This window comes from Monodelphis domestica, chromosome 3, assembly GCF_027887165.1.
Source record: "Monodelphis domestica isolate mMonDom1 chromosome 3, mMonDom1.pri, whole genome shotgun sequence".
NCBI classification, from domain to species: domain Eukaryota; kingdom Metazoa; phylum Chordata; class Mammalia; order Didelphimorphia; family Didelphidae; genus Monodelphis; species Monodelphis domestica.
Window position 1 is genome coordinate 418,887,490 of NC_077229.1, and position 14,562 is coordinate 418,902,051.

A 14,562-nucleotide genomic window follows, 5' to 3' on the forward strand; every position below is an offset into this window, starting at 1 on the left:
TAAATTGTTTGGCAATACAATTAAGAAAAAGAAACTAACAAAAAACCCTAATTATATATTTTTTAAAATTCATTCAGAAGAGACATTGTTCCTTAGGGGTAATTGTTCTATCCCTTAGACAAGATTGGGATAAAATAAAGAAATTTGTAAGAAATGACTTTATTTACTTTTTTTATACCTAAAACAAGCAAAAGGAATCTAAAATGATTATGAGGGATAAGAGTTAGATGACCCTTGAAATCCATGCCAATCTCTAATCCCAGGATACTTTGTGAAAGTATTTTTTTAAATATAAAGCAACAATGTATCATAATTCACATTTATGAAAATGAATACAAGCTAAAACCCAAATTGATATACAAACTCAGATCCAAGAGCCAAAGATAAACTACAGAACAATTCTCTGAATTTTCTACACATACTTTCTATTTTTGTACACTGAGGGGTTGAAACTTTAAGAGCATCTTTCTTCGGTCTCATTGGGCACCAAGAACCATCTTCTTGAAATTTAATCTCATCCACATCAGAACACTCATTGAGAATTTCCATGAAGAGCCTATAAAAGAAAAAAAAAACTTTAATTAAAAACATAATGAGTATAATGCAAATTATGGTTCAACAGTGAGATCATGAGGGTGATTAAGTTATGTCATTGACCAGAACCATAATAATGAGTGGCATTTTCCAAAGCTTTTATTTTCAAAGTATTTCCTGTTTTCTTAAGTCAAACTGGTAGCAAAGAAAGTTTAATCAATTTATTCAGCTGTACAGAAAAGTGGAGAAAAAAAATATTATAGTCTCTTAAGCTTGAAAACAATAGTCTCAACATTGTACTAGAAACACTAGCAGTAGCAAATAGAGAAGAAAAAGAAATTGAAAGAATTAAAATAGGCAAGGAGGAGACCAAGTTATCACTCTTTGTGGATGATATGATGGTCTAAAGAATCCCAGAGAATCAACAAAATAGCTAATCGAAATAATCAACAACTTTAGCAAAGTTGCAGGATAAAAAATAAACCCGCATGAGTCGTCAGCATTCCTATACATTTCCAACACATCTGAGCATCAAGAATTAGAAAGAGAAATCCCATTCAAAATCACCTTAGACAAAATAAAATACTTAGGAATCGATCTCCCGAGACACACACAGGAACTATATGAACACAACTACAAAACACTCTCCACACAACTAAAACTAGACTTGAGCAATTGGAAAAAAATTAACTGTCATGGGTAGGACGAGCCAATGTAATAAAAATGAACATCCTACCCAAACTGATCTATAGATCTAGTGCCACACCCATTGAACTTCCAAAAAAAATTTTTTACTGAATTAGAAAAAACATAACAAAGTTCATTTGGAAGGATAAAGGATCAAGGATTTCCAGGGAAATAATGAAAAAAATAAATAAAGAAAAAAGGAAGGGGGCCTTGCAGTCCCAGATCTCAAACTATCCTATAAAGCAGTGGTCATCAAAACAATTTGGTACAAGCTAAGAGACAGAAAGGAGGATCAGTGGAATAGACTTGGGGTAAGTGACCTCAGCAAGACAGTATATGACAAACCCAAAGATCCCAGCTATTGGGACAAAAATCCATTATTTCATAAAAACTGCTGGGAAAATTGGAAAACACTATGGGAGAGATTAGGTTTAGATCAACACCTCACACCCTATACCAAGATAAATTCAGAATGGGTGAATGACATGAACATAAAGAAGGAAACTATGAGTAAATTTAGGTGAACACAGAATAGTATACATGTCAGACCTTTGGGAAAGGAAAGACTTTAAAACCAAGCAAGACTTAGCGAGTTACAAAATGTAAAATCAATTAATTTTGGTTACACCAAATTAAAAAGGTTTTGTAAAAACAAAACCAATGTAACTAAAATTAGAAGGGAAACAACAAATTGGGAAACAATCTTTATTACAAAAACCTCTGACAAAGGTTTAATTACTCAAATTTATAAAGAGCTAAATCAACTGTACAAAAAAATCAAGCCATTCTCCAATTGATAAATGGACTAGACATGAATAGGCAGTTTTCAGATAAAGAAATCAAAACTATTAATAAGCACATGAAAAAGTGTTCTAAATCTCTTATAATCAGACAGTTGAAAATCAAAACAACTCTGAGCTAATCGAGCGTAATGGAATTCTCCATTAGTGTCAATGCAGTGTCCCTGAACAATCTGGAGTAATCTAGGAGAAAAAACACTATCCACAAGAAGAGGACAAATTGTGGGAGTAAAAACACCAAGGAAAAGCAACTGCTTGACTACAGGGGTTGAGGGGACAAGTCTGAGGACAGACTCTAAATGAAACTCTAATGCAAATACCAACAACATGAAAATGGGTTCATATCAAGAACACATGTGATACCCAGTGGAATCGCGCGTCGACTTGGGGAGAGGGGTGAAAAGAAAATGATCTTTGTCTCCAATGAAAAAAAAATCAAGCCATTCCCCAATTGATAAATGAACTAGTGAAATGAATAGGCAGTTTTCAGAAAAAGAAGTCAAAACTATTAATAAGCACATGAAAGTGTTCTAAATCCCTTATAATCAGAGAGATGCAAATTAAAACAACTCTGAGGTATCACCTCACACCCAGCAGACTGGCTAACATGACAGCAAAGGAAAGGGATGGGGGCAATTATGAAAGTAAAAGCCTTCTGCAAATAAAAGATGCATCTAAGAAAATAACTGAATGGGAAAAAAGTTTTATCAAATCTTGCAAATAAGAAACTGGTATCAAAGATTACATACAAAAATATGTTATTCAGATTTTTTAAACTTTGTTAATTGAGTCTGATTTGTTTTTTCTTTATCGCTTTTCCATAAAAGATATATTTTGGATCAATTCACAACTCCACCAGCAATGCAGTAATGTCCCAATTTTGCCACTTCCTCTTCAACATTTATTACTTTCCTTTGCTGACATATAAGCCAATCTGCTAGGTGGGACATGATACCTCAGAGTTCTTTTGATTTGCATTTCTCTGATTAGAAGAGATTTAGAACACTTTTTCATGTGCTTATTAATAGTTTCATGCCCCTTGGAACTGCTTGATTTCTTTTGTAAAATTGATTTAGCTCTTTGTAAATTTGAGTAATTAGACCTTTGTCAGTGGTTTTTGTTATAGATTATTTCCCAATTTGTTGCTTCCCTTCTGATTTTGGTGCATTGGTTTTGTTTGTGCAAAACCTTTTTAATTTAATGTAATCAAAATTATTTTACATTTTGTAATTTTTTTCTAACTCTTGCTTGGTCTTAAAAGCTTTCCTTTCCCAAAGATCTGACAAGCATACTATTCTGTGTTCACCTAAATTTACTTAGTTTCCTTCTTTATGTTCAAGTCATTCACCGATTCTGAGTTTCTCTTGGTTTAGGGTGTGAGATGTTGATCTAAACCTAATTTCTCCCATACTGTTTTCCAATTTTCCCAGCAGTTTTTGTAAAATAGTGGATGTTAGTCCCAAATTTGGAAACTTTGGGTTTATCATAGACTGTCTCGCTGAGGTCACTTACCCCAATCTATTCCACTGATCCTCCCTTCTGTCTCTTAGCCAGTACTATATTGTTTAGATGACCATTGCTTTAGAGTACATTTTAAGATCTGGAACTGCAGGGTCACCTTCCTTCGCATTTTTTTTCATTATTTCCCTTGATAGTCTTGATCTTTTGTTTTTCCAAATGAACTTAATTATTTTTTCAAATTCAGAAAAAAAGGTTTTTGGCAGATTGTTGAGTATGGCAATAAAAAAGTAGATGAGTTTGGGTAAGATTGTCATTTTTATTATGTTAGTTCATCCTATCCATGAGCAAGTACCGTTTTTAGAATTATTTAGATCTAGTTTTAATTATGTGGAGACTGTTCTGTAGTTGTGTTCATATAGTTCCTACGTTTGTCTTGGCAGATAGATTACTAAGTATTTTATATTGTCTATGGTGATTTTAAAGGCAATTTCTATTCCTAACTCTTATTGCTAGGATGAGTTGGAAGTATATAGAAATGCTGATGACTTATGTGGGTTTATTTTGTATGCTGCAACTATTCTAAAGTTTGTTATTATTTCCACTAGTTTTTTAGTTGATTCTCTAGGATTCTTTAAGTAGACCATCATATCATCTGCAAAGAGTGATAGCTTGGTCTCCTCATTGCCAATTTTAATACCTTGAATTTCTTTTTCTCCTCTAATTGCTACTGCTATTGTTTCTAGTACAATATTAAATAATAATAATTCTGGAAGCCAATTTGGAACTATGTGCAATGGGTATTAAAAGATTGTCTGCCCTTTCATCTAGCCATACCATTGCTGGGTTTGTACCCCAAAGAGATAACAAGGAAAAGACTTATATAAGAATATTCATAGCTATGCTCGATGTGGTGGCACAAAATTAGAAAATGAGGGGATATCCTTCGATTGGAGAATGGCTGAACAAATTGTGTTATCTGTTGGTGATGGAATACTATTGTGCCCAAAGAAATAATGAACTGAAGGAATTCCATGTGAACTGGAACAACCTCCAGGAATTGATGCAGAGTGAAAGGAGCAGAACCAGGAAAACATTGTACACAGAGACTGATACACTGTGGCACAATTGAATGTAATAGACTTCTCAGGTAGCATCAATGCAATGACCCAGGAAAATATTGAGGGACATATGAGAAAGCACACTATCCACATGCAGAGGAAGAACTGTGGCAAAAAAAAAAAACAAACACAGAAGAAAAACTGCTTGACCAAATGGGTTGCTGGGGATATGACTGAGGAAGTAGACTCAAAGATCACCCTAGTGCAAATATTAACAATATGGAAATAGACCTTGATCAATGACATATTAAACCCAGAGGAATTGTGTATCAGGTATCGGAGGGGGTGGGGAGAAGGGGGGGAAAGAATATGAGTCTTGCAACCAGGGAAAAATATTCTAAATCACCTAATTAAATAAAATTTTCAAAAAAAAATGTTATTGGACATTTAAAAAATTTTTAAGAAATCGTTGGTAATTTTAGAGATAAGTTTCAGTTGAATAATGAAATTGGAAGCCAGAATGCAAGGAGTTTAGCATCTGATTGACATGCTTCGTCCACCCCAATCCCTAGCCTTATCACTAGGCTACTTCAGCACAAATGTTGATGTCTATTTGATCACTTTGTTCTTCCCAGTTCCCCAATTCATGAACTTCAAGTGGCATAAAACCTCACATTCACATAGGATTAATGACATTGTTATTTTCATCATTAATCCCAAGTATTCTTTTTGCATGACATTCAATCCTGAAATTCCTTCTCCCAACTCTAGATTACTATCAAACCATCTCCTCTATACTTCACTCTTCCTAAAACCCTTCTTTATCAGTACTGTTACCTTCATTGCCTCCATTCCTCAGGATTCAGAAAACCAATCCTTGTCTTGACTTCCTTACTTCCCAATCTTGACCAAATAGTTAACTAGTAAATTCTATGTTGTTCTCAACTGTCAATTCCCTTGCTCACTTGGAAACAAATCAAATCAGGATATCAATATCAATATCTAACCCTTTATGTAACTGGAAAGATAATTTTAAAAACCTAAGAAAAATTGTCACAGAAAGACATTTGATGTACACTAGAAATGCTCATTCTGTTCACTGGATCTGACTCCCATTGTTATGATTCAAGATTAATTTATCCTGGGAATAACAAAAGGTGATATGATCTAAATTCATACAATAAAAACATATAGAAAGGATGAATATAGATAGTTAATAAACCCCCAACATAATACACTTTACCTCTTGTATACTGAAAAAAGTTAAGTTAAGGAAAAAAGTGTAAGTACTAATATTTAGCAAAAAAGTTTATTTTCATCACTGCCCCAAAAAATGCACTGGCTGAAGATAGAAATAGGTTTAGATAAATGAATTTATGACAAACTTCTTATCAGCTGCTAAGAGAAACTAAGATGTTTTTGGATACACACCTATTCTTCAAAGAAGAGAGTTACAAAAGGTCCTTATGACAGCCCAAACAACTTGAAACTAAGCTTAAGAGAGAATATTTGGTTGGATATGCTCTGTGTCCTAAGTAGTATATACGGTATTTCTTTTATTTTAAATAATCATTCTCAATTACTCAATTGCCATTTCAGTACTTCTTTATTTAAGAGAACTGATAAAACTGAACCTTCAAGGGGCAACAACCCGTTTCAAGCACAGAGAAAGAAAACTGCATACCTTGCTCATTCCAAATCATTAAAAGAAATAAATTTAAGTTTATTTGACATAAAAAAGAAAAGAAAAAATGAACAAAATTTTCTTAAATTATAACACTAAATTATACACATGAGAAGGCTCTTTTTCACGAGGCTTTTTCTGCCTCAGTCAGTAGATTATAAACAAGAGGAAAGTGTCATTAAAGTGATGGACTAAACTTACCCATCTAGTATTAAACTTTCATAGGCAGCCTTTTTGTCACAAACAGGACAAATCCAGGTAGGCTTCTTTTCATTCATTTGCAGGTAAAGAGCAGCATCAAAACATTGCAGATGTGTGCATGTCGCAGCACGACATGGAATTGTCAGCCTCATTTTTCCAAGCTAATGGGTGATATAAAATAGAAAGGACATTTCGGAAACAGGAATATAGTTGTAAAAAAAAAAGTATGTTAAGTAAGTCATATTTCAAGAAGGAAATAAACAACAGGATTTTGCTAAGTTTACCATCCTAATAAAAGGCAATATAAATTTAATTAAAATGAGCAAATAAAAGAATTACAAATTCTTCTATTTGGTATGACATATTTGGAATTATTCTAAAACCCAAAAAACTATTTCATAGACTAGTAGCATGCAACTATGCAACTTTAATACAGTGCTAAGCAAATACTGAATGCCCTCTTATTTTCACCAATCACTTGGGTCTGCTTTATATTTATCCTTTGATTTTTCTTACTTCCTCTCTTATGAAACTTTTTTCTATCTCACCTTCTTATCACTATCCCCATTTCTCTTGTCCAATGTCACTCTTGGAAACTAGAGGTGCAACATTTAGCCCACTATAGGTGTTATCTCAGAGCTTTTAAAGTTACTGGTATCTTCATATTTCTGTCATGTCTTATAAATACAAATTTCTATTCTACAAAATTCCTTTATTATAGACACCTCATTACAGATTAAAACTAACTCTGGATTCTAAAAGGCATTATCATAGGAACAAGATATTGTAAATTCTCTAATTTTGGTAATCAAGGATTCTTTATCTTTTTTTTGTTAGAACACTTTGGTAGTGTGGGGAAGACCCCTTCTCAAGAGTACTAATTTAAAATGATTGCCAGAGACTTATGAGAAAGAACACAATCCACATCCAGAAAATTCAAATATAGGGGAGCAGCTAGCTACAGATCAGTGGATAGAGAGCCAATCAAGCCTGGAGATGGGAGGTTCTAGGTTCAAATCTGACCTCAGACACTTCCTAGCAGAGTGACTCTGGGCAAGTCAGTGAATCCTAATTGTCTAGGCCAGAGATGGTGAACGTTTCAGAATTTTTTGGGGACCCCTTGTTGTGACCCCACCCACCTCTAGACTACATGGGGTGCCTCATCCCTGACTCTGTGGGTACCTCCCACCCCCACCCCCCATGTTTGGTGCAGGTTTACCAACCCAGGCCCAAGCTCCTGAACTTAGGGAGCTCAGCACTAAAGGTGGAGGGAGGCTAGAGTGCCCCACCCCCTGAGTTTGGGGGTGGAGCCAGATTCCCAGGTGGGTAAGTCACTCTGCATGCCATTGGTTTGCCATCACAGGCCTAGGACTTCCCACTCTTTTGCCTTACATCTGGTACATAGTATCAATTCTAATACAAAAAGTAAGGATTTTTTTTTAAATTACATCAGCTTTTTCTCAGGGTGATTAATATAGTTCATTATTCCTCTGTAATCATAACTGGAACATTACAGTAGTCAGAGTTCTTAAGAGTTTGAGTCTAACACCATTATTACATGGAATTCCCCATTTAACAATGTTAAGTATTGGCATGGCTACATGGGTATAATTCATTTGCCACAGATTATAGGATATCTAATATAAGTTTTCTGAAACTTTTGATAAGTTACTAGTTTAGAAATCTTGTCTTTTTTATAAGCACATACCTTCTTTATTGGAATCAATACTGGGTATTGGCATGTTAGGATTTAAGAAGCAGAAAGATGATAAGCATTTTTATGGGCATGGACAATGTACAAATTGTTTTGCTTGACTGCAAAAAGATAGTTTATTTTTTCCCCCAATTGTGGGGATGAGAGGGAGAAAAAAGAAATGCTTATTACTTGACAAATAAAAATAAATATTTTTAAATGCTATTAGGGAAAACAATGTCATGGGGAACTGAACCAAGTAGACTGAGTAAGTTAGGAATGCTTTTATAATCAATATATATAATATTATTTTAATTCATTTTAATAATATTAATATAATTATATACATAATATATAATCAAAGACAGTCAAAAGAGGGAGAACAGCCCAGAAGGCTAGGAGTTTTAGTTTTCTGTCAGAAAAGGTTGAATATTATTGTAGTGCACAGCAACATCTTAAACTGTGGTTGTAATCACATGGCAAAATTTTTATCATTAATCTTTCCATAAAATAAAGGTTTCACTTACAGGACACATCAGTGATACCCGAAGACTGGTTGTAGCAATTTCACTGTCAGGATCTGCAGTGAGCTTCTCTTTAACTTGAAAAACACAAACAGAAAAAAACATTATCTGGGAACAGAACTAGAAACTTTTTATTAATGGCAATCACAACTCCAGTATTAGCTCCGTAAACTTCTTAGTTTCTTTAATATTAAAGTTGAAATTCAAGACCCTTAAAAAAATTAATGAAGAGTAAGACTTTCAAGATGGTGAACAGATCTCAGGCTATGAGACACACAATAGAAATAAGTAGATACTAGGAATGATCAATCTTCTTATATAAATGTGCTTGAAACTGCATTTGCTATTTCCTTAAGTTGAGTTAAAATTCCAACCTAGAATCCAAAGCTTACTAAATTTCTCAAAGTAGGAAGGGAAGAATGTAATTATGAAAATATAAAACGTAATTAAAAAAAAATGTTGTGAGCAGCTGGGTTGCTCAGTGGAGGGAGAGCCAGGTCTAGAGATGGAAGGTCCTCAGTTCAAACCTGGCCTCAGACACTTCCTAGCTGTGTGATCCTGGGCAAGTCACTTGACCCCTATTGCCAAGCCCTTACCACTCTTCTGCCTTGGAGTCAATACACAGCATTGATTCTAATACAGAAGCTAAGGGTTTAAAAAAAAATGTTAAGCTTCCTAAAAAGATTGTAACCTTTCTATAAGTCAGTGCAAAATATGGTAAGGAAAACTGTTCTCATTAAATAGAATAAATCTCCCCAAAATAAATAGCCAACGGATGCCAAATATAAACACTGTTTCCTTTTCTTCAACTTAGGTTAATAATTCATTGAAACACTATCACTGCTCAAAACAGCTGGATGCCAAGCAATTAGGCAGAGAAGGAAAAAACTGACAATTTTTTTCATCATTCAAGAACTTAGCATTCCATTATGGGTAAAAAAGTGAAGAAAATACTCAGGGAATGGCATCTTTTCTGGTTGACTTCACAGCACTCCAACTGATAGAATTAAGTTCTTAAGTCAGAGCCTACACCCTTTTAAAGATTACATTCAAAATTCTAAGAATAAACTTTATCTGGCCTCAAGACACTTCCCAGCTGTGTAAACCTGGGCAAGTCACTTAACCCCCATTGCTTAGCCCTTACCACTCTTCTGCCTGGTATTGATTCCAAGACAGAAGGTATGGGTTTAAAAAATAAAAATAAAAAATTTAATTTAATTTAATTTTTAAAAAAGAATAAATGAAGGGGCAGGTAGGTGACTCAGTGGAAAGTGAGGAGGGCCTAGAGACAGGAGGTTCTGGGTTCAAATGTGACTGCAGACACTTAGCTATTTGAACCTGGGCAAGTCACTTAACCCTCACTGCCTAGCCCTTATTGGCTCTTATGCCTTCAAAATGATACTTGGTATTGATTCTAAGATAGGTATTAAGGATCTAATATAAAAAGAAAGATCTATAAAAACCCTCCTTCCTTAGAAAAGTAGTCTGAAATGTCTGAAACAGCATTCATTTGTAAACACTGACTGGGATTAATCTCCAAAAACCTCCAAAGGAAAACATGTAATTCAAATAACTGGCATTATTAAAATGGCTACTTGAAACTAAAACACATTTTTATATATTGTATTGTTATAACATGTGAATATATGGGAGAAGAAATTTTTCCTGCCTGATCCTATATATCATAAGTTAAGTGACAATTAGCTTTCAACAAAATAAGTGGCCAAAAGCTGATTCCTAATTTTCCTGCTAATCAGCCCTAATACAAGGAAGCAAGCATTAATACAAATTTTATACCACTTAACATAGTTACTGTGAAAGACTGCAATATCATCCTCAACTTTGTTGCTCTACATAGGATTAAGTTATGAACGAATTTAAGAGTTCATCTAGTCAAACCTCCTCATTTTAGAGATGAGAAAATCAAGTTCCAAAGAAGTTCAAAGACTGAAGAAATTACACACATACTTGTAACAGAGTTGGGATTATTTTTTTTTAACTTTTACCTTCTGTCTTAGAATTCATTTATATATTGGTTCCAAGACAGAACAGTAAGGGCTAGGAAATGGGGGTTAAGTGACTTGCCCAGAATCGCATAGCTAAGAAACCAATATAATTCTTCCTACTCTAAATTCATATTCAACCCCACTTCACTGACTCAGCAGCCCAAAAAGATTTCATTTTCATGGGACCTTCAGAGAAAAAAACTTCCCCATGAATATTTCATACACTTAATTTCATATACTTCACTTACTTAGTGCTCTGGAATGATCAGGGTTTCGAATACCTTTCATTTTTAACCTCTGTAACAACATGGCTGATGTCAGCTGTCGTACAAGATATACAGACATGGAAAAATTCTACAAAAAAAAAATAATAATAATCTTAGTTAAAGTAGAGAAAGACAATCCTTACACATGTTCAAAATTAGTTTTCAATTAAACCAGGACAACTCAGGCAAAAAAAGGGAGAAAGGAGGATAAATATTCTCAAAAGAATTGAGATCTCAGTGCTATTACAGATGTTACATTTTCAATTGCCAGTATAGTCATGAAAGACAAATATAAATTGAAGTCACTAATCCAGACATAATCATATTTAAATAAAATATAAATATCACATTTCAAATCTAAATCATAATACAAATTACACAAATGATTTACTTTGGAAATAATATCAAATTTTATTGTATTTTTACTTTCTTTATTAAATATTTCACAATTACATTTTAATCTGATTCAGGAAGCATTTACTCAGTAGTACTGTAGCCTCAGGTCTCATGTTTTCACCCCTTGGGTCTACAGTGTGGAAAACCCATAATTTTGACCATGACTATTGGCTTCATGTTCTAAGAAACAATCTTGATCTTGAAGAAAGAAGCAAAAGACAATTCTCTGGGGAAAAAAGCAGAGGTGGGCCTTGTAAAGGATTAGCTTTGCAAAAAACTAAGGAGATCCCACAAGGCAAGGACGGGATTCAACATTACCAGAGGACTGAGGAGAGAGGCATTTGGGACTGACTGTTGTCTCTCTGGAAGAAGACAGAGAGGGAGTGGAGTTGGCTCTTTGAAAGAAAAGACTTTGAAGCGCTAGGAAATTGTACCATCTTGAAGGATTGGTTGAGTGTTATCCTCACACTGGTGTGTAGGTTAATCATCATTCCCCTTCAAATCCTGTGTGAACCTAAAGAGCTCTCACTGGGATTTTTGCATGATCAAAGAATGGACTCCTATGTTGTGAGATTTCTTTAGGCCCTTTTTTCTTGCCTCTAACAGTCTTTCCTTAACTTTAATTTATTAATTTAGTATAATTATAGAAAGTTTAGGATTTTAATATCTGGTGTGGGTTAGAAGTTAATCCCTGATTCCCTTCCCTACCTTTCTCCCTTTAGTTAAATAAACGTTTCATTTTATATATAGTTTGAAACCTTTTGTTAACCGACCCAATAACATTTGGCGAGTCAGTAGGAAAACATGCAAAGTAACTGACTTTGGCCAGAGAAAAACACAGATTAGCAGGTTGGCAGTTAGGCTACCTGGGAAAATTCCATTGTCCTTCTCCAGTACTTAAGTTGTTGTCGAGGTGCTAGTGCTGCTTGTGCTGCTTAACCTGAGTGGCAGGGAATTCTGACTTTTGAATGATATTGAATGGGATTCAAGTTTTAAAGAGCCCAAAGGCACATGTGCTAAGAAGCCATATTTTTTGTTGTTGATGTTGTTCTATTCTTTGGCATTTATAAATACTAATCTTAGTGGATAATAGTAGAAAACAACTTTATATACACTGAAAATATCATGTCAGGGGACATAGGAAATGTGTTGCGTTTTCTATAGGATTGTTTCCTACTGTTTCACCAGGGTTGCTATATGGTTTTAGGATATGAGTGGATGGAACCAGTGATGGCATTAACTATAACATCTGTGTATAAGTCTATATAGCATTGATTTGTATATGTTTACTTGCATTGTATTAATGTAAATTTGTGTTTTTTGGTGTTAACTACAGATGAAGAGCAATTATGTTATGGATAACAAGAGTCTGAGAACAGATGATAATAATGAAAGATAAAATAGAGGCAATGGAGTTATGTATGAGAGGATGATTTTAACCAATGATATTGTTAATTATTTAAAAGATAATGATATAAATAAGGAAAATAATGATGGAAAATTTAAGAAATTATCTAGATTGGAAAGGGTAGATGCAGAATGCAATCAAAATGAAGAATTTCTGCTCCTTCTAAGGGATATCTCTGTTGTGACACAAGATGAATTATGTAAGGTTAAAACTAATAAATTATATACACCAGAAGATTTTTAAACGATTAGACGTAAAACCCCTTGCTTTTCAGACGAATCTAATAAAGTGGTAAAAGAATTTCAAAGGGCTATAGATTTTTGGCCCTGATTATGCAGATTTTTATTTATTAATGAAGGAGTTATTAACTAAGAGGGAAAAGAACCTATTCATAAAGCAAACAAGGAATGATCATTTCCTGACCCCACGGCCATGAAATTTGAGTTTTGGATGTGAATTTATCCCCTGAATATGAAATGATGAAACAAGCCAGAAGGTCAATGATGGATGTGACGTAAAGACATACTAAACGCTTGGTCTAAATTTGAGAATATTAAACAGAAATTAAATGAGTCACATAAATTTTCTCCTGAGAATAAGAGATGCAGCTGAAATAATTTTAGGCCAGGATGTGTTAGATGGCACAATTGCACACATTAAGAGGATATTTGTAAAAAATGCATCCCCTAAGATTAATTTTTTTTAAATAATGGCCCTGATTGGGAAGAAATGGGACTAGAAGAATTAAAGAGATAGGCAACTTATGTGTATATAGACAATGATGATAAATATGAAATAAAGGAAATAAAGGCAGTGGCAGCACTTAGATCTGTGCCACCAAGCAACCAATATAAGCCAAGAGAAAAGAGATCTGGACGGAAGAGGTGTTTCTTATATAATCATGTTGGACATTTTGTTAGGGAATGTAGGTTCAGAGGGCAATTTTTTAAATAATTAAAGAGGAATAATGGATATAATAGACAGTAAGATAATAATTGGATTAATAATTATCAGAGAAGAAACCATGTAAACTATGTAAACTATGTAAACCATGTAAACTAAACTAAAAATAAAAAAAAAGCAAAAATGCTTGCTGCCAGGGAACTAAAGCACCTGATTTGAACACTATGCAAGAAAGGGTAAAATCGCAAGACCCAAATCCAGTGAAGTATTGAATGGGCATAAGGGTAATCAGAACAAAGGGGCATGTACATTATGAAGGTGTACAAGGAGTTCTGTATTTAAAGAATAAAGTAAATGACTGAGCTTTATACTGATGTTACCATGCTAGCACCAGTGTTGGAAACATTTCAATCACCTAATAGTACAGAACCATATGTGTCTGTAACTATTGGAGATCAGATTTAGGATCTTGCTGATACTGGAGTCAGTAAATCAGTTGTGCAAAGTTTTTCTAAGAGTTGCAGAGCTGTTGGTACAATGGAAGTAATAGGTGCTACTGATAAACCATAGAGAGTAGCAAAATTACAACCAAAAATGATTACTTACAGTCCATTATCTGCAGAACATGCATTTCTGTGTATGCCAGACTGTCCAATGAATCTTTGAGGTAGATTTATTATGTAAATAAGGGAAACAATGCAATGTACTAATACTGGTTATAACTCATTACATCTACCAGAAGAATCGCTGAAACCTTTTCCATTGATGTTCTTAGATTCAGTCAGTACAGAGGGTGATGTTGATTCAATATATTCAATATCTGAGGATATCTCTGGAGATCTTTGGTCAAAGTCTTCCACAGATGTAGGTCTATGAAATCAGCTACTCTAGAAAGGATGAGGACTAAGGAAGGACCCATTCCTTGTGTACCTTAATATCCT

At 34.2% G+C, this 14,562-nt stretch overlaps 1 protein-coding gene across 4 annotated transcripts in view; it reads right to left on the reverse strand.

Moving 5' to 3' along the window:
• The window catches only part of PIAS2 (protein inhibitor of activated STAT 2), a 94,185-nt gene that overhangs the window by 21,514 nt on the left and 58,109 nt on the right, over window positions 1-14,562 (reverse strand). For all 4 annotated transcript variants that reach the window (XR_001628527.2, XM_001371527.5, XM_007486635.3 and 1 more), the window contains exons 7-10: window positions 10,897-11,002; window positions 8,646-8,719; window positions 6,426-6,586; window positions 423-556 (exon numbers count right to left, since the gene is read on the reverse strand). Coding sequence is in view for 3 of the 4 variants with exons in the window: in XM_001371527.5 (XP_001371564.3) it covers window positions 423-556; window positions 6,426-6,586; window positions 8,646-8,719; window positions 10,897-11,002 (475 nt within the window). In the remaining variant the exon portion in view is untranslated. The remainder of the gene's footprint in view (window positions 1-422; window positions 557-6,425; window positions 6,587-8,645; window positions 8,720-10,896; window positions 11,003-14,562) is intronic.